This window comes from Rhea pennata, chromosome 11 (genome assembly GCF_028389875.1).
Source record: "Rhea pennata isolate bPtePen1 chromosome 11, bPtePen1.pri, whole genome shotgun sequence".
Classification (NCBI taxonomy): Eukaryota; Metazoa; Chordata; class Aves; order Rheiformes; family Rheidae; genus Rhea; species Rhea pennata.
Window position 1 is genome coordinate 6,973,232 of NC_084673.1, and position 24,371 is coordinate 6,997,602.

Below are 24,371 nucleotides of genomic sequence, written 5' to 3' on the forward strand. Positions count from 1 at the left end.
ACGTGTCTGGAGACACCTACCTCTTTCTATTGACTATTTTCAGTACCAAGGGATACTTGGTTGCAAACTGAGCCAGCTAAGTGAGGGGCAGAGCAGTCTCTCCCCCCTCCCATGGAATGCTTTCCAGACATGAATTGCTGAAGCAAAGTTGCAAATTTTAAACAAGATGCTTCTAGCTAAAAAGTGGGGAGGCTAACCACATGGAGAAGCTAACTGCTTCTCAAGGCGCCGTATCTCTGCACTCTACCTGCTGAAGGCGGGTATGAAGATCCAAGGTCTTCTGCAGTTGAGCCTGCTTCCTTTTGATCTCATCCGACAAGACGTCAGAATGGTGCCGCAGCTCATTGCATTGCTGGCAGATCAAGTTGAGCGCGTAGTGATGATTTGCTGCTAGCTGGTGCCCATGCAGTATCACCACCTGAGCCTTCCCTATCAGGTCCTTCAGTAACAGGAAGAGAAAGAGCCGCACGTTTAGTGAAATAATGACAAAATAAATATCTACAAATAACTACATACACTTTCTCATTTTACTTGATTTTGGGTACGTAGGGAAATGATTGCCACTAGGAGTGGCCAGAGTGGGTGGCTTATGCAGGATACAATGGCACCCGTTGTCTGGAAAAAAAGAAAAATCACTATCCAAAAGGAGGAAAAAGAAGAAAACAGTATTTCACCTAACTAGTTATGCCGTGAATGGTTGCCGGCTACGCACTGCTGCCATTTCCAAGAACAGCACTCTAAAAAAATATCTCTAACGCCCAGTTTAGGCACACCATCCTCATGAGCATGAACAGGAACTGAGCAGTTAAGTTTTATAGTGAAAACAAACCTGGCTGTTTGTAACAAAGCTTGATGCAAAGACCATGCTATCTTACATGTACATCTTGGTCTGTGTAATGGCTGTTATTATATCTTCTCCAGTACTGGCTTTCTGTTGGGACTGCTTCCCTGTTGCATCTACCCTGCCCTGCTTTTTCTTCCTCCTCTCATTCTTGAAAAAAACTTCCTCCAAACGGCCAAAAAGCCTTAGACCTTTCCTCCATGGCTCTTATTTTCAAGGAAGCCTCCAGGGGCTGTGCCTGAATCCCTCAGGACTTCTCCTCTGCAACAAGCACATCCCTTTACAGTAGCCACAGTCTCAGCCAGGCTCCTGTGATTCATCTCTCTTCACTCTTCTTTCAGCTACATCTCTTAGCCTTCATCCATATGTTATGTTCAAATCACAGACACTTCATGATAGCAACTTTCTTGCCTTTCCATGTGCCTGTTAACAAGTCTCTGGCTATTAGCATAGCTAAAGCACTTAACATATAAATAATTCTTCTTCCAGCTCATTAACTCCCACGCCTGCCCTATGTTCAGACATTCATCTGATCTGGATTTTCATGGTGGCTAAGCAATTTATTTTAGCTATGATAATTAAATACCCTCTTCCTGGTTTGCAGTGTGATAACAATTTTGCTGCACAGAGAAGGCAGACGTGAAACCAACACTTCAGTGCAGCTACTTACCACTGAATGACACTAGAATCAGGCCATCTCAGAAAACATCTCCTACCACAAATACAGAATGTGCCTCTTCTTTTTCATTAGTGCACCTTTCCTATGGAAGATTATCTCACCTGAGCCATACCAGCTAAATGACCCAAGTCCTTGAGCCTTTGTTTCACTTGGGAGACACTATCTCCAGTGTCAGGCACTTCTGCTTGCTGACCCATTAAAAATTCAATGGCGTTCTTGACCTAAACACAGAAAAGAAGGATTACTGCAAAACGATACAAAGCACAGGCATAAAATCATTCTCAGACCAGAAGTTAATCACATTATAGCTACGACTGCTAAATGCAATAATAAAACTAGAGCCCAAGAACTAATTTCTAATTTCAAAGATGCTCCTATCTGTGAAATCTATGTGGCTGCAGGGCAGTGAAATCTAAATTAGCTCTGAATGAGGAAGCACAGCAGTCTTCCCAGTTCAGCTGCCCTGCTAGTCAGTGTCAAGGAAAAGCAGCGTAAATCGAACACCTCAAGTAATTGCAGACTTAACTGGTTGAGAGTCAGATCTGATTAATCTAGTTACCTCAGCACTATGTGTTGGGAAGGACTCTAAAAAGCATAAAAACTCTTTCCTCTCACCTTTTTTTTCCCTCTCCTGACTCTTCCTTCTGCCAAAAAAAGTAGTGCATCTAATCATACCTCTTGAAAACTTTGCTCAAACTTCCACAGTTGTAAATATTGTTCCATTTTTAACTGGTGTTTTTCCCAGAAGCCATCAAAAGCAGTCTCCATCTCGCGCAGCTGACCAAGTAACCTTAAGTACAGAAAGAAGAGAGCACAAACAATTTGCAAAGAGAGGACAAGAAAAGGAGAACAAGCCCTAGAGATACCACCTGTTCAGGCCTTCTGGGCCTAAGCTCATCCCTCACTCGAATTCAACAGGCACGTATGTGTGGCTTGTGGAGCTCTCAGAATGAACCTGAATGAAATCATCATACAGATGAAAGCATCTATTACTATCTCCATTTCATCTGAATGCTACCCGAAAGCCTCGCACTGGAGAACACTGCATCTGCTCACAGCTTCATCACAGGAACAGGCAAACAAAGCAGAGCGGGGCCGAGCCACTGGACAGAAGTCACTCCGTAATTTGAAGGGTTTCGAGTAGCACTGCGGTATCTTTGTCTGCATCTTTTCCAGAGCCGACCTAAACAGCACCCCAACCGTATGCAGCTTGAGTGTTTTCCCTCAAAAATCATTCAAATAAGCAACACTTGCACTCACCGATTCACAGTTTCCCAGTCCCCGGGTCTCTCGCGGTGCTGGTCCTCACTGCATTCACTGAGGTCAGGCTCTTCTAAATTGCTTAAAAGCAAGTTTCCTTCTTTTTTGACTGCTGTAATATCTTCCTGCATAAGACAAAACATTGTGGATCAGATCTCTTTTTGTGAGTTAAGCCATCTCACGTTTCTCCCGCTGCCTCAGTTTCCCTGTTACGAAGCGGAGCAGCAGCGGTGTATGAGACCAGAGGGCCCCGGCGGATGCCCGAGCCCCGGGCTAGCCCTGGGGCTGGAGGAGGCCACGCCGCAGGCTGCATGCCTGGACCCACGGTGCCACTGCCCCCTCTCAACACCCCTCATCTCCAGAGTCCTCAACTCTCCTGCGTTACAAAGCCTTTTCTTGTAGCTACACTAGCCCAACCATCAAAGAGGCGTTAACTTGATTTTTTCCCATTCAGTATATCCAAAGAGGTTAATGCCTTAGTTACTCTATTTAAGTAATTTTTTGTCATTTTTTTCATTGCATTTGCAACTGGCTTCTGTTCAGGTACATAACTGAACGTAGCTGTTCACAGCTTCCTAAATTGTTCTGATCTGCTCATTACTTGCATGCAGGAATCAGCTGTGCCAATCGTCTGGTTGTCATGAGAGCTACCCAGATCCCATGTGTTGCTGTCACTGCAATCTGTGCACAGTTTCTCATCTACTTTCATCTTTTCTGATCTTAGAAGGAAACAGAAAAAAAAAAGCCAGTGGACTTCATTTCAGTCAAAAGACAAAGAATGGTTTTGATATTTTAAATTAACGGATGAGGTATTAAAAGCAACAGATGCCTTGCACTGAGTGCCGCTGTGCTTTATATGCTAATGAAAACACACAATATTTTTCATTTCCCCACAGAGAAAAGTGCATATTACCAGTCTGTTTATATACAGGATTAAGTTCCCTACCTGATATTTGCTTTGGATATAGTCCTAAGCATAAAGTCTAAATCCAACATAGAGCAGCACACGTAGCAGCTGTGTTACTATACCTCTCTCTGTTTTTAAAGAAGAAATAGAGGCCCATTTGCTGTGTCCACAATTATACTTTGCATACACATGCACACAAACATTGTGGGACACCACACGCTCTCCAAAAACCTTCGCCCCGGATGCTCTCTCGAAGCAAGGCAGCCTCGGTGAGCCCCGGGGCACCCCGCAAGGTGCACGCAGCGAGCGCCAGCGACACGTGCTCCCGGGAAGCCAGGCTCCCAGGAAAAAAAGTGTAAAGCGCAGAGATGGAGCGCGCTACAGGCACCAGCTTCTCTGGCCGGGAAGCAGGCGGCAGCTGAGGCAGTTTGCTGGATGTTGGCATGGTAATTTATTTGAATGAAAGGCAAATATAAGTGTAACATACAGAAATAGTCACACTGTGTTTTGTCTGTCAACACATACACACGCCTGGGAGAGGAGGAGGAGTGAGCATCAAACAAGCCGGCATGAGAACGCAGCGGTCCTGCCTTGCCACACCAACAGCGGCGCGAACAGCCGGCTGACTTCCGACGTGACGTACCTTGAGCTGGTAGTACTTCTCGGTGCGCAGCGCCAGGATGCGCTCGATCGAATACATGTCCTCCGGTAACTCGGTCTCCGCCAACTCCGTGCCAAAAGATTGCAACATCTGGGCAATTTCCTTCACGGTTAGTGCAAAACTCTCTATTGCCTGATAGGAGACAACAAGCGCGGTCAGCTTGGGATTCAGGATATTCCTGAACGTCCTGTGTGAACAACCTGCATGGTCAGCCCACGCAGGGAACCGCCTCCAGACAACAGGGCTTTGGAGATACATTTGGCTTCTTGGTGACAGATGTCTCCAGCTCTGCAAGCCCAAACAGGGGGTCACGAAGCAGCCTGGCGTCATGGCCACCTCCTCTGCTGCTTCACCAAGAGGACGTGGGACAGCAGTGCGCAGAGGAGCGATTTCTCACCCGTTTAAGAGGGTGATGTAGGGGCTCGGGACGTGAGCACTGTCTGGGAGAAGAGACAGTGTGTAATGCATGGGTGGGCTAGCAGCGGGCACAAGGTGTCAGGACGACCGTGCGTGTTTTCCTGGACCCTCTGCAAAATGGATACTTACCTGTTATGTCCACCTCTGTTCTAGAACCTCAACATTTTCTTAGATTAACTTTTAACATTTTTGTCATTCTAACAGCTAAAGTGTGAGAGCTACACTGCTGATGTAACACACCGTGCAAAAGAACAAAAACAAAAATGAAAAATTTAAAAACTCATGAAGGTGACAGCACACCAGTGTAACTGGGCATAAACAGCAGAGCAGCAGCTTAAACCCTTCCCGCAACAGTATCTTGCCCTTTTGGCTTCACACTGAGCTCCACATCTGCCCGTGTGGATGATGTTTCAGGACAGGGAGCACAAGAATCAGTCTGGTACATGTTTTCATCAGTGTTTTGCCCTGCTGGGAAGGTAATTGGGAACGAAACCTGTCATTAATCTGAGAGCAGATTCCAGGGAAATGCAAGAGCATACAGCAAACAGAGACGTGAGGCTACAGAAAGAACAGAAATTCATGGCAAGGCAGAGCTCAGGGAATTAACTGCCTGATTCCACAGAGATCCTGGCAATATTGAGGGAAAATTCTTGCAACGGAACAAAAAACCAGGAATGTTTCTGAATTCAGTCAATGTGCAGAAGCACCCCTACTACCCTAGTTCCCCAAAACATTTGTGATATTAATTACCTAAAGCAACCTTATTAAAAAGAAAAACAAACCAGAATTTACCATTATGGGAACTCTAATATAAAGATTTAAGAAGGTGGATCTTCTGGGAGCGATTTCCAAAGGAGCCTACGGGAGCTAATCATTGAACTCCCTTAGAAACCCACTGAGTGCTCAACTCCACTGGACTCCTTTGCAAATCTTATCCGAGAAGCATAGCTGCTGCAAGGGTTACTTTCAGCCACCCAGCGCCGGACGCCTCTTAGGAGACGCGTTGGCGGGGCTGCTGCTCTCACCACCTTGAGGACCAGACCCTACCTGCCCTGCCGTGACCAGCCGCGAGCCCCGCGCCGTGCACGCACCGTTCTGAAGATGACCCATTCGCTGTGGCAGTACTCCAGGGTGCCTCCAAACTCCGGCGTCAACTGCTTTTCATCAATGTAGGTGAGCAAATCGCTAACCGAGCTCAGCATAACCACCTACAGACAAGGGAACTGGTTAACTAAGCATCACTTCTACTCAACACACCAGTCAAGCCTGGAAATCTTTCATGTATCGAAATAACTGGGTTTGCTCTAAATATTGTTCAACAAGAGGGCTTTCTTTCTATGCTTATGGCTTAACATGGCTTTTATTTTACGTTTCACCCTTTTTTTTAAGTCAACTCTGATACCCCAGGTGCTTTCTTCCTTAAATGCAAGGTACAGTGAGAAACTGCAGTACCTGACTGAGGATCAGAGTTGAAAGCAATGCTAAGACTTGGGTTTTTAAAAGACGATTTTTCCGGTCATCTGGAAAAATACGTAAGTTTTAACACCTCTTGAAGTAGTGGCCAATTTCATATGAATACATTTTCATGGATTTTTGTGTGTCTTGATCTTTCCTGTGATATGAAACATGAATTTTTAAAACTGTGCAAGTGATGATCATTTTAGAGTGAAAAATGCACAGTCTGTGAAAGACACTAAAGAAAATTCTAAAGAAAAAAACAATTGTGCTTCCTGAGTTTATAACGGTATCAGCCTCGGATGCTCTAAATGAATATTTCTCTTTTCTTAACTATTCTCGCTAGGTCCTATAATCCAGGTGGCCTTGAAACCTCCTGAAACTTTCACCTGAGAATACAAACCCATTTCAGCTGCTATTTCAGAAATAAACAGCATCACAATGTCGGTAACGTGTTTACACTGAGATGAAAGCAGTAACTACAGGTGGCATTTAGAGCAAAAACTTCACAGGATGTGTCACCGGACATTAAACAACAGTTAATTCCTGGGCACTGTTTGCTCCTCCGCGGAGGCGTGCAGCTGGCAGCAGGGCACGCCGACAGGCTTACAAACCCACCACCCACCATCCCGGACGTGCTCTGCGGGGAAATCTTTGCGCTAGGGAGGGGGACACGCTGCGAGAGCGCTTTGGTGGAAACACGGCATGAGGGGAGGAGGCGCTCCAGTTACTCCAGACGTAACCGCCGGCAGCGTGCAGACGCTGCCGCACCTCGGGCTCCTGGTGCACAGGCTGTCCCTGTGCGTCTGGGGGTGCATACCGGTAATTTGAGCAGAAAATCCTCCTGACTAAACCGAAATCCAATGTCAGTGAAGGTGCGCTGGAAAAACCCGGTGGGACGAAGAACCATCACTAAGTGCAGACTCCCTGGGAAAGAGGCCTGCAAGAGAAGAGAGATATCAACCCGGGCATCTGACAGGTCAAAGCGACTCTTTTCAAATGCCTATAAAAGAGGAGGAAACAATCAAACTTTATCGGTTCTTCTTTCTCTTGACTGCCCCTGACAGCACCCAGGTTCAGTTTACTGCCAGCCTTTTTCTCACGTTTGTCTGCTCTAAGTTGGACGCCCTGTTTCCCGGGGCAGGGAGGCGCCCCGCACTCCATCTGCCTTGAAGGGCCATTGATAATAAACTTTAAGACTTTATATTGTGCTCAGCACTGTAAATTAGGGAGATAAATTACAATTTGGCAGGGAACAGAAGGCTGGAACGTCAAAGAAAATAACAGATAGACCGGGAATACACCATTTATTCCCAGATTTGCTAATCATCTCATAACTGCATCAAGCATAATCTGCCAGTCCTTGGTAATTATCAGGCAACATTTAATTTGTGGTAGGAACTTGGAATTTCCTGTCTGTGTTCCTAGAGCCTTTTTTCAAGCATATGGTTGGCAGGTGCATTTTTAAATAGATCAGTGAAAAGGGTGCTTGCAAATGAAAAAGAATTTTTAAGGAACTAGGAGTCATACCATTAAATCATGGAGAAGTGCATGAGGCAAAGACCTGAGTTAATTAAGAAGTATGTATTTTCTCTCAGATCCAGCTAAGCCAGGATACATCTCTCCATATATTCCCCCTTACTGTTTTTTTTTTTTTTTTTTTTTAATTCAAAACTAAGAACATTAAAACTGTCAGGCATAACCTCAGGCTGGGACTGGGCCACCCCAGGACGATGCACTGACCACCGTCAGCCCATCGATGGTGGTGGCTCCTCTATCAGCAATGGCCCTTCTCCTCCAGCTTGCAGACCTAGCTACATTGGTGTCCCGGTGCAGCACTCCTTTCTCCACTGCAAAGCAGGGCTGTGAGCTAGCCACATAGGAAGATGATAGTAGCATCTACACCAGGGGTGAGAGTAATGAACTTGTTTAGATATTTTGCACTGCGGGGCACTTAATCTCTGCCTTCAAAACATGGATTACTTCCATAAACATGCAATTAGTGTTTTTCAAAAAAGCCATAAATTACAGCTGAGCTCTGACATCCCTGAAATACACTGCAATTCCCTTGCTGCTTTTTCTTTCATAGGAAAGGTCTGGCTGTAGCTTCTGTTTCCTACAACTCAACTTACCAACAGTGACTTTTAGGACCAAATAAGCTACGTAAATTCAATATATTGATTTAAAGCTATTTTAAGTAAGTGGAAAAAGAATTAAAGTGAATGAAGTGCCAAATTCATAGCCTCTTGAAGTCAACAAGAACTGTGCCAGGGATAAAGATTTGGCATTAGAACCAAGAGCAAACCACTAAATACTGAAAAAGTTTCTGCATGCTCCAGGCCCTGGACGCTGTACCTCAGCACAGCACAGCACCTGCTTAACACATATTTATAAAACAGCCACCAGCCCCAAGCACACAGCGAAGGCTAAAGCTGCAGGAAACCAGAGCAACCAGCTCCCGTCCTGCTCAAACCTGCAGCTGGGCCAGATACCTGAATCTGGTCGTGGAGTCACCAAATCTTTGCAAACTCCGAATCAAACCTTGTCTAAGACTCTTAGATGATTCATGTTACTTAGGGCTAATAGGAATTGTTTTTCCCATCTTATGAAATGTTATAATTTCAAAGCATTACCCCCTCCTGTTTCTAGGCAAAATTGAAATCTTTCATGGATCTTTCACACAACCACAACACCAATATCATGTGCACGAGAGGCTGCAGGAGATCCAGGTTCAGCTCCTGCTTCAATTCCTATTTAATTATGTATAAAAAGAAAATCAGCTCTCACACAAGACAACCATGTTAGGCTATGCGACAGACTAGTTATAGGGCACTGCTGGGTCTGAAGAAAAGCACATCTCTGACATTCTGCCCAGCTCAGGAATTTAAACCTGAGCTTTCCATGTTACTGGAGAGCAAGTCATCCACAGGTTACTGGAGATTTCCAAGGAGTTGGAGATGTTTCCTCACTTTCCAAAATTGAGCAAAAGTTCCACCTGGGATACAGATAACCTTTGCTGAGAAAAGCACAACCAGAACTGGCAGTCTTGCAAACATTTGGAATTAATTGAAAATTTACAGCATAAATACTTCACTAGAAAGTTTCTGGCAAACTCAGCACTCATTCTCCAGGCTGGCCCAGAGAAGTCAGCTGCCTCTCCTGCCTCACCACGCTGGCTGCCTGTTGGACTCATTAAATGCTGCTATTACTATTTCTGGGCCTGCTGGATGGTCCTTAACACTCTTCATGCTCCAGTGCACCGCACAGCATTAAGAAGCTCCTACAGGAGACCGGCTGGTCTGTGTCTACAGCAATGCCATGCCTGCCCTGCAGAGCTGCAGGGCTTTCCCATGCTATTCCCTCGCTCCTACCCCTTTTCTCTCATAAGCCTCACATCACAGATTAGTGATTGCCCCGTGAGCATTTCTCTGCAAACAGCACAACAGCAACAGCCATCAATACAGTTTCAAGTTATTGTCAAGGAGCCGCCACAAGCTGCAAACAAACGGGAGGATGTGTTGTTTCCAACAGGTCTTCTCTGTCCAAGACAGGCCCTGCACACTCTGACATTAATGGTCCAAACTGAATTTAACTGATGCCCTTTGAGACCCATAGTCTTACAATGCTTTGAAGGAGCTTGGAGGAGGTAATTTTAGGCCCTTCTGCACGGTCATCAGCCCATCATAGCTGAATCCCACTGTGAAGTCCCAAAGAGTTTGAGGAAAGCCACTGTTTCTACCTCAGAAACCCGAGAGTATGTTCAGACCCCCAAACTTCAGGCTCCTACTGTTACCTTCTCATGAAGAACGTATCAGGAATATCTTTGAGCACCAGCCAGAGACGCATCCTGCTTTGGTCTTACCTTACTTTCCCCTCAAATCACCCTTTAATTCCCATTTAATCTTACTTATCATTTCAAGCAGCAGTAAGTCTGTTTTGCCCTTTCTTTCCTTCAAGTTGTCATTTCAATTGCGTCATTCCTGTACAGAGCAGAATCCATGGAAGCCAGGGCTGGACCTCTGAACCATATCTCCTTCTGAGAAGCTATGGAGTACGGACCTCTCCGTGCTTAAGCCCTGGGGCAGGAAACGTATAGCTCCAGAAAGAGTGACCAGTGGTTAGGTGGCACTGAGTGCCAAGAGTACTCTGAAAGAGCTATAAGGTGTTAAGCACCTTGGGGCAGCAGAGGTGCTTCTGGTCACCTTGAGTTTTGTGAATGCAGGATGCCAACATGTTCCACACAAAATACAAAAAGAGACCATAATCTGACATTCATATCGCTCTGTCACATCTGATAGACAGGCAAATTCTTCTTTGATATAACAAATCTTATGTCCTATATATGCACAGCTGTATCCTTCTGCTACCTGATATGTTTTGCCCTTAGAGGTAGCTGCATTTGCAGGACAGGTAATTTGATTTTTGTTTGGTCTAGAAAATGTTTGGGGTTTTTCTGTTGATCTTATAAGATCAAGGTCAGCACTTATGGGTAGATAAAAAAAAAGAAATACAGTTTTGCAGATGGTACCTAATGTATTTCAAGAATAGAAAAAAACAAGCAAGTGAAGAAAAAAAACTTGCAAGAAAACAACTACCAGTCAAACTGTATTCTATGCCCTTTTTCAGAAAGTAATAAGTAAATCAATAAGAATATAGGCCAGTAATTCCTCAGATATACATTCCCGAAGGGATTATATCTTTTTTGATCACTACTAGAATTCTAGTTCTTCTAAAAGCTGAGGTCTAGAGCAGTTACCTGCAGACTTAACTCTAATTATTCTGAAGGTAATGCTGGAAAAAGCCCTTCCCTGTAACATATTCAAGAAAGTAAAGGCAGAAATCTTATCTTAGCTTATAGTTCATATAACATTAAAAAGAACCTTGTGCATTTGACAAATTCAGTGATGCGTAATAAAGAACCTAAAAGTTAGGTTCCTTCCCTAACCTTAACCCTTTACCCTCTGTTATTTCTCTGCAGTGAATCAGTAAAGATAGAAAACTATCAGCTCATTTCCGACAAATCAGACGGTTGGCAACACTTTATTCCTACAAACTCACTGACAAAAGATCACGTTCAGAAAATTCCTCGAGTTCTGAGAACACAAACGTTCAGACCTTAAGGCCCCAGTCCAGCAACTTGGTTAAATGCACGGTCAACCATAAGCATGCAGGTTAGCCCTGATATAATCAACGCCAATGAGCTGTGCTAATGAAGCACAAAAACGGAGTATGTTGAAAGCATCACGGCTGCTATCTCCTTTGTGAGCATCTTATCCTAACCACACATTTAATGTGGGTTTGAGGAATTTCATCTTGCAGGGCATATCTCTCCCCCGCAGTTCATGAGGACATTTGTGAGGCTGGAAGTCAACAGACCTAAAGAAAAAGTCCTATCTGCCAGTAAGTTCATTTCTGAACAGAAATTGAAGAAGCTACCGGCCCTTGTACAAACACTGAAGTTAATGACTTTCTTCTGTCCTTTAAGGGAAAAGTCAAACAATAAAATCCCAAGTGCTGCTAGGGTGAGCTTCAACTTCCCTTAGAGCTAAACTGAAACGCCAAAACGTTCTGCTACCTTTCTTCAGCTGGCTGCAAAATTAACCACTAAAGATACCAATAACATAGCTAGTGAACAAATGCTTTGCACAGCCTTTCTCTGAGAAAGGGTTTCGCTGACGGTAAGGATAATACGCTAAACCTTTCCTAAGGTATCTCTGAGATGCACTCCGAACACCCAAAGCCAGTGGTGCATAGAGATGACGAGAGGTGCCTGGGTCCCCCCGAAGAGACGTTGCTAAAAATACTCCCGGAGATGCTCAGCTGAAATCATGCTGGCCCGAACTCCCGTCTCCTCCATTTTAGCGCGCCCGAGCAGGCCGGGCTTTGCGGCAGCCGGCGCGGCCGCGGCCGCCCCGGCGCTGCGCTGCCTCCGCGGGCGCAGCCTTACCGCATCCCTGCGGAGCCGCCGCGCGCCGCGCGGGGGGCCCGCGCCCGCGCCCGCCTCCGCCATCGCCTCGCTCCGCGCCGCCGCTCCTTGGGGACGCAGAGCCGCCGCGGGCGGCCCCGGCTCCCGCCCGCGCCGCCGCCGCCGCGCTCCGCGCCGCGCCGCGCTCCGCGCCGCCCGGCTCCCACGCGCCGCGCGCCGCCGGCGGCCCCGCGCCCGCGCCCCGCGCGCGGAGCGGAGCGGAGCGGAGCGGCGCCGCGGCCCTGCCTCGTCCTCCGCGCCCGCGGCGCGCTCCGGCTCCCAGCCCCGACTCGCTTTTTAAGGTGGAATGCCAAAAATCATCCTAGAACTGGGACCCACTCTCTGCTCGGGGGGCCGAGCCAGACCTCCTGGTTTAAAAAAATTCACTTTTCCGTCCCCTTTTTTGACCTGAAGCACGTTTTAAAGTTGTTCAGGGTTTTGCACGTGAAGTGAGAGAAACCACTCGTGTCCAAACCCGAGGTCCTGGCACTGGCACATAGGGCCTCGCTTCCAAAAGCGAGTACAGGGATAAGCCTGCGTTGCCCAGGCAGTCAGTGACACTCTGAGACAAAACAGCAACGGGCATAAAGAGTTAAACAGAAATATGTATCGCTTCATAAACAGTTTTCCCAGATCAGATGCATGACCGCAGAACTGCAATGGCATTTATATACTCTGAAAAAATCAGGGCACTGTTCGTTTCAAATTCAGCTTATTTGCACTTCCTTATTCCAAAATTGTACTGAGATCAGAAAAAGGAATTTCTATTGAGACATGTTACGATTTATCACTGAAAAGACATTGAGATTTAATCTTTGTGTTACCTGGGAAGAAAGGCAGCACCGAGGCACCAAGAGAGCCTTCTAGGGCCAGACCCCCAGGTTTTTAAGGCAATAATCCCAAGACTCTTAAGATCTGTGAGCACAGATTTCCTGCTTCCGGCTCCCCTTTGCAGGGAGCACCTCCACGATATTTGCTCAGACACCCTGACACAGCAGACAGTCATTGCTCTCAAGGGACAAGCACTGCAGACACATCTACAAATAGGTCATGTGATCAAAGGTCACACAACAATTACATTTTCTTATCAAACGTGGTGAATGACACCTCTGTAGAAGCTACAAATCAGGACAGGATTTTCACATTAAAAACTAGACTATGCAAAGCATCTACATCATTCTTAAGAAAAAGCTCTTGCTAGAAGCAGTTCTAACGCTGGCAAAAGAATTGAACGCTGATGATCACTTTAAAGACATACTTCTTAAATGCTCCTTTTCTATTAGCACATCTGGAAATTCGATTTACCAAATTTGGAAAAATTGGAGCCTAAAACAGTAGTATCTTATGCACACTGCGGAGAGGTAATCCTCTCTTAAAACAGATACCTTCTACTGGATGTTTATCAGCAAGATGTCATTAAGGCTCAAAATTTTTTAATGCTAAGTTTAGCTAGACTAGTATTAAATACTTAAGGTGGCATAAGATTTAAGTCTACCAGGTCTGAGCAGACTCAGGAAAGAGCCCTCTTTCTCACTATATACTCTTGGTTTCATTCTCTGTTGGATGGATCCATACATCTAACTCTGTTCAATGGGTGCAAAGAGCAGGTTTAGCTCCGTTAAAGTGTGGTGCTGCTAATGCCAAGGTCGCGGGTTCAGTCCCGCTATGGGCTAGGCTGAGGGCTGGACTAGATGCTCTCCAGAGGTCCCTTCCACCTTACCATTCTATGATTACAAGAAGAAAAAAAGGCAATAATAATAAACCCAGAACATTTCCATTTACTTACCCACTTGGCATGGTCCAGTTGGAAAAGCACTTAGGAATTAACTCTACCTACGGTCCATTCAATTAGAAAAGTGACTCTTCTACACATGCAATAACAGCATGTTCTGATTTTGTAAAGCATAATGCATTGCTGAGTTGCAAAGAAAAGCCTACTTCTGAGATATTTCAGAATATAATGATAGGAACATATAAACTGATGTAACAGATATTTAAAATTCATGAATGCATACATACACATTCAAAATAGATCCTTTTCCACCCATGCACACATACAAACGATGAGAAGCCTGTTTTAAGAATCTAACACTTTCAATCACTGACAATTAGGTAAAATATACTGCCACTAATAATCTGCATCTAGAAAGAATATACACGAAGCCAAATTCTCTACCCATCAAAAGCATGGAACAAGGCACAAAATGCATTTGTACCACTATGAAGAAAGCACAAACACCAACAGATGAATCAGTTAATGCTCAAATAGCTAATTTATGCATTCAGATTAGGCACAGAGCAATGACTGAATTAATTATAGGGCCATAAAGCAGACTGCTACCTAGAGAGAGAGCACAAGCCTCACTGCTTCTCGTTTCTGGTGTTTTCTGAACGTGATACACAATGGACACGATGCCTTAGCACATTAAAAGGAATTAACATTGAAGAGGACTTACTGCTATTTTTTGAAGAGTCATTTTGACAGATGTCCACGTATCCAATCTTCTGTCCAGGATTAGGATAAATTTGGTGTCAGACTCATGTTGACTATGAGATAAGAAAATACCAAGTAGCCAGACAACGTTTTGAGGGAACGTGACTATCCCAAGAAAAGCCCCAAATGCGGGAACACTGAACACAGAATACATTTTGACCTTTTCACAGTTCCCCAAATTCCACCCCAAAACACTTCCCAGGGCAGGCTCCGGTAGAAATTCGGTAGCGCCACCTCCCCGCCAGCCCAGCTCCCGCCCGGCCGTGGAGACGGGCAGCAGCAGTTGCGCCGGCGCGGACGCCAGCACGCCCTCGCCGGCCGGGCGAGCGGTATCGGGGACACACGTGGTGAATTCCTGTCTCTAATTCAAATATACCTTATGGAGGAATCTGGTTACGATGCTGAAGCAGGCTCAACCCGGTGCCAGCGCTGACTGCAAGCACGGTCTGAATTACAAACTGGAACCGCGGCGGCATGCGGGCAAGGGTACGCCGTGGGGCTCGTAAGCCAGCCCTCCGAGGTGAGCGTACGTACAGGACACTCGGGCACCACCGACACCTGCACCGTCGTTCTGAGGTCGCCGAAGCAGGACAGCCGCGTTACGCGCCACCCTACCTGCGCATCTCGGGGCTGCGGAGAAGCTCCCAGCGCGCCCGGCAGCTCGCCCGAGCTGTGCCAGGTATCTGCGCAGGGCCCGGCCCCACGGGGCGGCCCGCCACGAGCAACGTCTTGCATAATTCTTGTGTTCGGCAAGTGAAAACACACAACACTTTGCTCAGAGCAACTACTCAGAGCAATCACGTGGCAGACAACACTTGGCAACTTGACTACATTAAAAAGTCATTTAAAGCCAGCATGGGAGTACCCATACGACGTACACCTTACTACTTCAGTATGCGATAACCACATCTTCTGCAAATATATTTAAAAGGGATTAAAAGCTGTACTGATAGCAAAGAAAAAAAAGACCATTTTGGCCCACAACAAAGTTGTCTGAAGACATGCAGAAACGTGCAGCTCCCAAGCTCTCCTACAGATACATCCGATGGATCTGGAACATCACACCTGAAGTGCCAAGCTCTCACGCATAATTATAATTTATGTGGGGTCACTGTAGCCTACCAGAAAAGAGAACATTATACCATATTTTATACGTGGCCTGCAACGTATAAAGTTTTTGCATGCAATAAAGTCTGAAGTAACTTCACACATTACGACTGCGAATAAGGTACAATCTTCCAGCCAATACTTTTTCCAGCCAAAACACTTTTGGCAACACAGAAGATTCTGCACATTCACGTCAGTTCTGTTGACTTGCCAGCATAACCCTCACCAGAAGTTAAATACTGGGGACAGGATGGGGTCAAAAGGATCCTTTTGTTTTAGGTAAAAATAAAATCGGTTGAATTTTCAACATGTCTTGAAACTTCCAAAGGCATTTCTCTAATCAGAACAATTCCCCACGAATTCACGCCTAGCTGCAATTCAAAATAAAATATTGTTTATGCAACACTGCTGTCATCTTAATTCCTAAAGGAAAAAACCCAAATCCAAGCAATACAGAGAAGGCAGTCAGACTGTACTAAGTTGTCAGTTAGCAAAAGTACGCCAAAGCATGTCATTTCCTCAGGATAAGGCCATGTTCAGAGAGCAGCCTCTCAGCAGGCTGATTTACTTGTATCAGCATCCTTAAAGACACAAAGAGGAAAGTTCCAAAGTATACAAAAGCCTTGATACCTTTCGGAATTCTTTAATTTATTTTGAGACTAGCCAAGCAGATCTGCAACTGTTTGCAGTCCAGGCCTTGCAGGTGTATCAGATTTCCAGGCCTGCAATGTACCTTTTAGACTGACAATAAAAATAAATCAATGCATGCTCACAAATGTTTGCAAGGCGTGAGTTTATTTGCATCCAGCGGTACGAAGATGGAGACAGATAGCCGGACTGAGGCATTAGTTCTCTCTGGGTGCTTTCTGTCACTTTTTTTTTCCCTTACTCTTAATTTTGTATATGTGGCAAGGTGCACCAGTCTAAAAATAAGACTTGTGATGTTTTGCAGAAGGACTTGAAATTGGATCCCTGAGTCTGCAGTTGGGGAGATTTATCGCAGGACCGAGAGACTCCTTGTGGCTGGTCAAATCAGAGCACACGCTCAGGACCTCCTACTGCATAATAGTTAAACTCAGAATTATTTATAGCCCACAACACCCTTCGCCCTTTCATTACTGCGTGTCAACAGCCGTGGCTCTAAATCACTTTGTACTTTACTTCAGAGTGACGACGTAAGGGCAATATGCAAAGCTTGTCAAAATACACAGATCACCGTTCTGGTCTTTCCTCCTTCCCAGTGATCCATCACACGTGCATAAGCCTCTCCTCTGAGCCCTTCGCCGCATGGTGCTTTTAAGCAAAGCCCCTCACGCAGCCCCCCGCGCGCATTTTGGGTTGTGCATGGTGGAGGCAGGTTATTAGTTGTTTTTCTACACGGCTCTTCTCTGCATCTGCTCTCTGCAGCTTTCCCTCATCCGCGGCGTGATTCCAAGGAATCCCAAAATAAAACTAACCTGACCGCACGACTCCGCTTCTCCCTGCCTCTGCGATTAACGCCCTCACCTTGCCGAGGGGGGAGCAGCTTGCAGCCTCTAGCTCCTTTTCCCACCCCTCATTTCCAGCAGAAAAGCACGTGGTGAAATTCAGGCCCCAAACGGGAGCCCTGAGCCCGTCCTGCGCGCCGGCGGCAGAACACGGCCCCGGGGCTGGCCCGGCTCCCGCCCTCACTTGCGTGATGCTTCTCCTTGCTCCCCGACCCCGAGGCATTTTGACTCCGCAGTGCTGAGGGACACGTTTCACAGACAGGCAGGCACGGACCCAGGCTGCTTTCAGGGCAGGTAGAGCAGAGAAGCTTGGTTGAAGAAGAGGCTTTCCCCAGTACCACGCCAACCGTGCTTGAATCACCAGCAAGCTCTCATTAGCTTTTTGATTGAGTTTGACCTATTACAAGGAGAGCGAGGCTGCTGATCGCGCTAATGCCAGGGCGCGCTCGCAGCCACGCGCAACGCGAAGCCCTGCTCGGGGCAGCGGCGCGGGGCAGCGGCGCGGGACGCCTGCGCGGCGCGAAGGCGCGCTGCTTCGGCGACGCGCGCGGCGACCGAGCGCCCCGGCCGCGCGCGCCCCGCCGCCCAGGACCGCGCTCCGCGCCAGCTGGGCGCAGGAGCCGACAGAACTCCAGCCACGCGAGGGAGCGGGGAGAGAGCCGGGGGCCCTCTCCATCCGGCAGAGGTGGATAAACACGTGGTCCTTTCCCCAAGGCAGCTGCTGATGGAAAGTTCCCATCTAGCTGCCATCAACCTGCTCTCCCAGAAGGAGCAATTTGCCAAAACAGGCATTATTCAAGGAAATTAAGCATTCCAGGTAACTGAGTCACCAGGCTCAGCAGCAAGAAGTGCTCCCATTTATCTAAAGTTCGTATCTCTGTATGTGGCACAGACAGACCGTCAGCCGCTTGACCTTGAGATACAACCCATAATGGGAATTGCAGCGGGCTGCTGAGCGATCAGGTATAAGGGGACCCCAAATGGTTTTGTTCCTGTAATTATTCTCTTGCTCCAGTTGCATTTCTCTTTTTCCACGGTAATGTGCTTTCTATTTGTACACGTCAAAATATTATTCAGCCCCGGCACAGCATATTTAAGTGGTGACACATGTCAAAGCTTAAGGACAGCCTGCTGTTAATTATGAACTGAACAAGCTAAATTTATGACACACGCAGGCTGACGAGTAATAGGGATGGTGTCCACCTCTTCCTCTGCAATTACTAGTGCATTAAACACCACACCGAGACATTGCAAAGGCTCGTAGTTAATTGTTCACCTTCTCCCTCTTCCTTGCTTTGATGGCAGGAGATTCCCCCGTCCCTACAGGTGACATTATCCACACCAGTCGAACCAACACCTCAGCCAATCACCAGCAAAAGCTAGAAGGGAGCAACATACCTTGGGATTGAAGTTAAGTACGTTAAGACTTTTGTTAGGGTCTCCTCGGGCACTTCGTTGAAGCGAGCGTTGTCGGGGAAGGTGATAATCCAAGCGTTATCTTTCCCGCGGCCACCTGGAAGAAGACAACAGTGCTTCTCCGGACCCCTTCTCCAGGAGGGCCACCAGCGCAGCCCGGGCGCAGCCCAGAAAACCCACTCGGCCAGCCTGTAGCTTCGGTAGTTCTCTGAAGCTTTTTAAGCCTCCAGAATAGCAAAAATCTGTCCTTCCCTTTTAGAGCTTGACTGCACCAATACAGCATGGTCTTTAAAAACCAGGGTGGCGTCTTTGGCTCCTAAATCCTACTTCAGCAGAGACTGAAAAAACACTATTTTCAAAAATATCTTGAATATTTACATAAAAATACCTTAATATCTATCTTAAAAACAAATAAATTTCTTCTCCGACAAAGTAATCTGAAAACTAAGAAGTGATCTCAGGATCTTATTTTGGTATTACAGGCCAAATTCTAGCACTGGTTACAAGCACAAAACACATGGTAGAAATAACAGTATTAGATATCACGTATTTCCTTTATTGACTGAGCATATTTTATTTCACATGGGACAGCAAAAGAAGTCAAAAATACAAAAGCAAATCCAAGAACCCTGTTCTTGAATCTACAGAAAGATATTTCTGAGAAAAGTGCTTGTTAATGCATTGAGGGTTTGAAGATAAGAATATTTTACAGTATAGTTTGAAACAGAAACCTAATATGCTCTTTCAAACCACCACAATGTTTTATTAACAACATTTCTAGTGGCACTGCAGACTACCTGACGGATAATAGCCCATGTGGAGTATCGTTTTGCCTAATGGTGCATAAGTTCATCTGGAGTATTTCATTACTGCACATAGAGAACATGGAGAAGTTTACCGTACTCACCAGAAAGAAAAACAAACTCTTTCATCAAATCATCACTGATGGCCTTTGCACAGATGGGTGTCGTGGTTTCTGGAAAAGGCAGAAGCAGCAATCAGACAGCAAAAACGCAAAGCAAATGATTTTATCAACTGCGTAACCCAAAGATGGGACGTAAACCAAAGGGAGCTTCCCAAAACTATACATCAAAGATGACAATCAAGAAAATTGTTTTCCTCAAAACCAATTTTTCTAATGATTCCAACAGTGCAAGTGCTATAATTCAGTAGTAAATACATTCTTTCATTTGTACTGAGAGAAATCCGTAAGAGTTTAAATGTTCTCCCTTCAACAAGGTATTCAGTGTAATTCTTATCTTGAAGTTACAAATTTTATTCCCCAAACTCCTCTTCTTCTTTCTGAACTTGGCAATATAATGGGCCAAGACTGCTGAATAACGTTGGGTTTTTGTACTGTTAAAGTCTTTAATTTTGAACAAACAAGCTTCTGAGCTCAGCCCGGCTGTTTTTATTTGGCATGGGGCTGCACACACTGGAAAGGCTGTTGTTATGTTGGGTTATTAGATTTCTTTTTAATTATTTAATGGGAGAGGCTGTTTTAACACCGTAGTTAGCACACTGTGACCATTTCAGTGCCAACGGAGCGCAGCGGAACCGTGCGCGTTATTTCACCTTTCATCATGGTGCAAAGCAAACAGGGATCAGACTCACTAAACACAACAGCGGCTTATAGCTGGTAGACATTTCTCTGCATTATCTATAAATGGAACCACAGCTAAAAATTAAACATCCTTGTTCCTGAAAAAAATGTTTTAAAACACATCCATACAGATGCTGCTGTTTAAATCGCTTTGGCTGCATACTTCAGCACACTCCTCTGTAATCAGCAGTTATTCTGGTTTTTATTCTATTTTTTTCCAAAAGCCCACTGGTCACTTATACTTTATCTAAGGATTTTTCAAGCATTTAATTGGCTGTACTGAGTCGCACCGCATCAGTCCACAGGTCCACCACGTCTGGGGCACTCTGCCTTCTGCTATTCATACAGCTCCCCGGCTGCTCCCATTTTTTATGCAAACTTTGCTATTTTTTCCCTCTTGTAGATAAAAACGTTATTTTTGTTCTTTAAGGATCAAGCCTCAGCCCACTGACATCTGCAGTAACATTCTGCATTTTAACAGTCCCAAGAAACATTCTTGGTAAGAAAGAAAGTTTATTTTGCAAAGGGATTTCAAGTATTTCTCTCTCATTCAACTAACTGCTGCAGCTACCTTGAGGAAAAACAGTGGTAACAGCTTTTTTTTTCTGTAGTATTGGAAATATTTTCTCTACCAATGATTTCATATTGGTAAAAATCACATGTAACAAGTAAGTTCCAGTACATGAAGTATGCAATATTAAACATGTAGATCTTTGAAAATAGGAGACCACAGCAAGAATGCTGTGCTCACAGGTTTGCCTCCACTGCATGCAGAAAGCTGGGAGCTTTTTGCACCTCTGTCTACTTCCACCAAGATGCAGCCACAGGCAAGCCAGGAAAAGTTTTGCACTACCATGCAACACTCAAGCATGACACCAGCATAAAACCAAATACAACTATAGTTTTACAATAAATGCAGCTTTTGTTTTCTGTTCTGTAGCGATACAGAAAGGAAATGTTGGCTTATTAATAACTGACAACAAAGAGTTTAGCAAAAGGAGGTTAATCTTTGCATGGTAATAAAACTCTTAACTAAAAGCAGTTTCACAAGTCATCTTCTCACTGAGAACACACTAATATTTTGCAGTCTTAAATTAAGCTGGAGGCAACTGTAGTTGGAAAGAAGTATCATTCTCCCACAGATATTTTCAAAAGAACAAATGAAAAAAAATCCAGCATCTGAAAAACATGCACTTTAACCACAGAGTCTGGAGCCTGCTGTGCCAAGCCCTCTGCAAAGCTGGGGATGGGTGACCAGTGTCGCAGGCAGCCTGGAGGCCAAGCACCAAGGTGACTCTTCTCAAAGGGCTCCAGCAAGGAATTGCAAATGCGTCCCTCAGCCCTCGGCCACGCTAGGAGACGTATGTAGTGTCTGCAGTCTCGCCACGTGAGGCCCACAGTAAGCAGCGGACAGCCACAACACTCTTCTGGCACATGGAAAGGACCTCAGATGCACTAGGAGGGAGCAGGTCTTGAAACTCATCGTTTGCAGCAAGGATCTTGTTCTACGACGCTTTTTTTCCTAAGAAATTCTTATCCTTGACATTAGCACAGAAATAGAGATCGAGATCTTATCCTTGACTTCAGCACAGAAACGGAGACCCAGATTCCTACGGTACACCTACAATTTTGAGTTCCTCGCCTTTTAAAGGGACCTCATTTTCAGAAGAGGGCACTCAGTGCCTTCAGAAAATCAGGCTCTTCTAAGCAGTTTCAAGTCAAGCACCCAAAATAATAGCTCATTGGAGGAAAAAACAGGCAGGAGCACTTTGCTTCAGGCAGAAAAGGATCACAAAGCATGCCCTTCAGAAACCCTCCCAAGCTTCCGGGGGGGAAGAGAATTCACCAGCCACGTACGGCACCGGAGCAGGACCACTGCGTGCACATCAATATGCCAATGTGCTCTCCTTACAGCTGCTCCTTGGTCAATCCCTCTCTAGCGCTCGGCTGGCATTCATCAACAAATTTAACTTCCTGGACAAATGTTAGGGAAAATGAAGTGCTGGCATCAAATTCACAAGCGTGCTGCTGTGCCCATGACGCATCAAACGGGTGTAACTATAAAGCCTCTACAGAAGCTCGGTCTCTGTCCTAAAATATTCCTCTCTGGAAAAGGAACAGTGAACAGTGACACTATGCAGACGGGCACCAAGGACATCTATCTTTCAAAGAAGGCTTCAGGGGATGTTCATTAGCAGGCTGGTGATTTCCTGTTTGAAGCACACTCTTGGGACAGTACAGCAAAAGATGCCGACGTGTTGCCCAGCATCAGCTATTAACAGCAGAGCTCTAGTAATGAGCCCTTCACAGGTTGCAAACACTGAGTAAACACAGGGGTGGCAAAACCACATGGAATTTTGTCCAGAAACTACAAGTTGCCTACAGACAAGGGAGTTTAAAATTGCTTCTGGCAGGTCCATGTGAGCTGCAGTCACTGTGAAGCAGGTAGAGCCCTGATACCCACGAGTACAGCGCCCATCACCTGAGCCTTCGGAAGTCTCTGCTCACTCCAACTTAGGACCTGCCTGGCTGCATCTTGCTTTGCAGAAGGGGGGAAAAGTCAAGGCTTCATGTGAGTCTGCTCTTTTCCCTTAGAAGAGGTTTTGTGATTATCAACTAATATACCAAGGAGTAGAGCTTACACAAAATGAAGCCTGAATCCCTTGTGTTACAGAACCCCAGAGTACTTTACAAATGATGCTGCTATCCTCATGTAGTTGATATGACCTTATTAAAAACAAGCAAGCATCTGTAGGACAGGAAGATAAATTACCATAACACTTCAGAAACAGTTTTAATATAGACCTTAAGCTGAGTATTTATAAAACGCTGCTGCAGTTATTGCATTCAGAGGTACATATCTGAAAGCTTCCTCTGCTGAGGAGATTGTTGCCATGACAGAGTTTCTGAGGATGCATGAAGTCAAGCAAGGAAAAGACAACAGAGAAATACAAAGCTCTTTACCCCTCTGAGAAAAATTATCGTGGCTCAGCAGAGAACCCTGCTGAATCTACCCCGTTCACCCTCATTTGGTTTATTCAATCCAGAACATTTGCTGGCTCGTCTCTATACGACAGTATCTCAAGGGCTTTGCACAGGCTGCAGTTGTAGGAATCATGTTTTTTCTCCAAGCTGTTCCATTTCAAGGTGATTCAGGTATGGAGGCGCATTCGGGTACAGCAGAAGTACGCACAAGGTCACTCAGAGAGATGACAGCTGAAGTCTCAGTCCAAATTCCACCTCATCACTCATAAAATACAGCAGCCTGGAGACTCAATTAAACTCAGAGTGCTTTGCTCTTTGGTAACTATTGTTTTCTTTCCTTTCTAAACTTTGCAGGCCCATACCATCTGCAAAGAGCAGCTGTGTAACCCATCTGCCAAGTTGATGTAATAGCTCCTTACATTTACAACACTGACCAAATATTGTTTGCAACTATAAAATACATTCGGGGATAGCTTCATTGTGATTGAAGAATAATAGCTTTTTATTTGATGGCTGCTGCCACAGTCCAGAAAACAAAACTGGACTAAATCAAATAAAAAGGGTAAAGGAATATGCTTAACTTATTCACAATTTGCTTGCTCCCTACTTGTTGTCCAGTTGGACACCTACACTCCCAAGAAGCAGCATTTGTCTGGTGTTGAGGTAGCCTGCAAGTCAGCACATTTGCAACCTATTTTCATTTCTCTTAGTGACTTTCTGGGTCAGCCTGGGTCATCAGCCAGTTTCTGTCTTGGTCATCCACCTGCAGGAAGGCCCACCTGACTCAAAAAGTCCCAGCTACACCAACAATGCCTGCAGCACAGACCTACCTGCTTGCAGCAATCTGCAGGAAGATGCGGTGCTCAAGCAGTTTTCTGAAAAGCAGATTTTCTCACGGCTGACATGGGAACTCCTATCCAAAGCCAGCACCTGTGGGAGCCTTCCCAGCAAAGCTGCGAGAGCGCGAGCTAGGGCTGGGCCAGGAGGATTAAACCATCTCTATCTGGTCTGCTTGGACTAGGAGCAGGAACATAAACCCTTACAGCAGAGGGAATGCCCCAACTCCCGATCCAACGCAAGGTGGAGTGATGCCC

General features: G+C 45.7%; 1 protein-coding gene across 3 annotated transcripts in view; it reads right to left on the reverse strand.

The window, feature by feature from the left end:
- Positions 1-24,371, reverse strand: part of MCF2 (MCF.2 cell line derived transforming sequence) — a 58,991-nt gene that overhangs the window by 25,838 nt on the left and 8,782 nt on the right. Inside the window, exons 2-11 of one of the 3 annotated variants that reach the window (XM_062584613.1) lie at positions 19,597-19,665; positions 18,672-18,786; positions 14,642-14,732; positions 7,041-7,160; positions 5,857-5,973; positions 4,331-4,480; positions 2,781-2,905; positions 2,196-2,310; positions 1,622-1,741; positions 248-439 (exon numbers count right to left, since the gene is read on the reverse strand). In XM_062584613.1, coding sequence (XP_062440597.1) covers positions 248-439; positions 1,622-1,741; positions 2,196-2,310; positions 2,781-2,905; positions 4,331-4,480; positions 5,857-5,973; positions 7,041-7,160; positions 14,642-14,732; positions 18,672-18,786; positions 19,597-19,665 — 1,214 coding nt within the window. Of the gene's footprint in view, positions 1-247; positions 440-1,621; positions 1,742-2,195; positions 2,311-2,780; positions 2,906-4,330; positions 4,481-5,856; positions 5,974-7,040; positions 7,161-12,167; positions 12,234-14,641; positions 14,733-15,055; positions 15,092-18,671; positions 18,787-19,596; positions 19,666-24,371 lie in introns of those variants that run through there. The other 2 variants (XM_062584615.1, XM_062584614.1) reach the window with 2 other exon arrangements.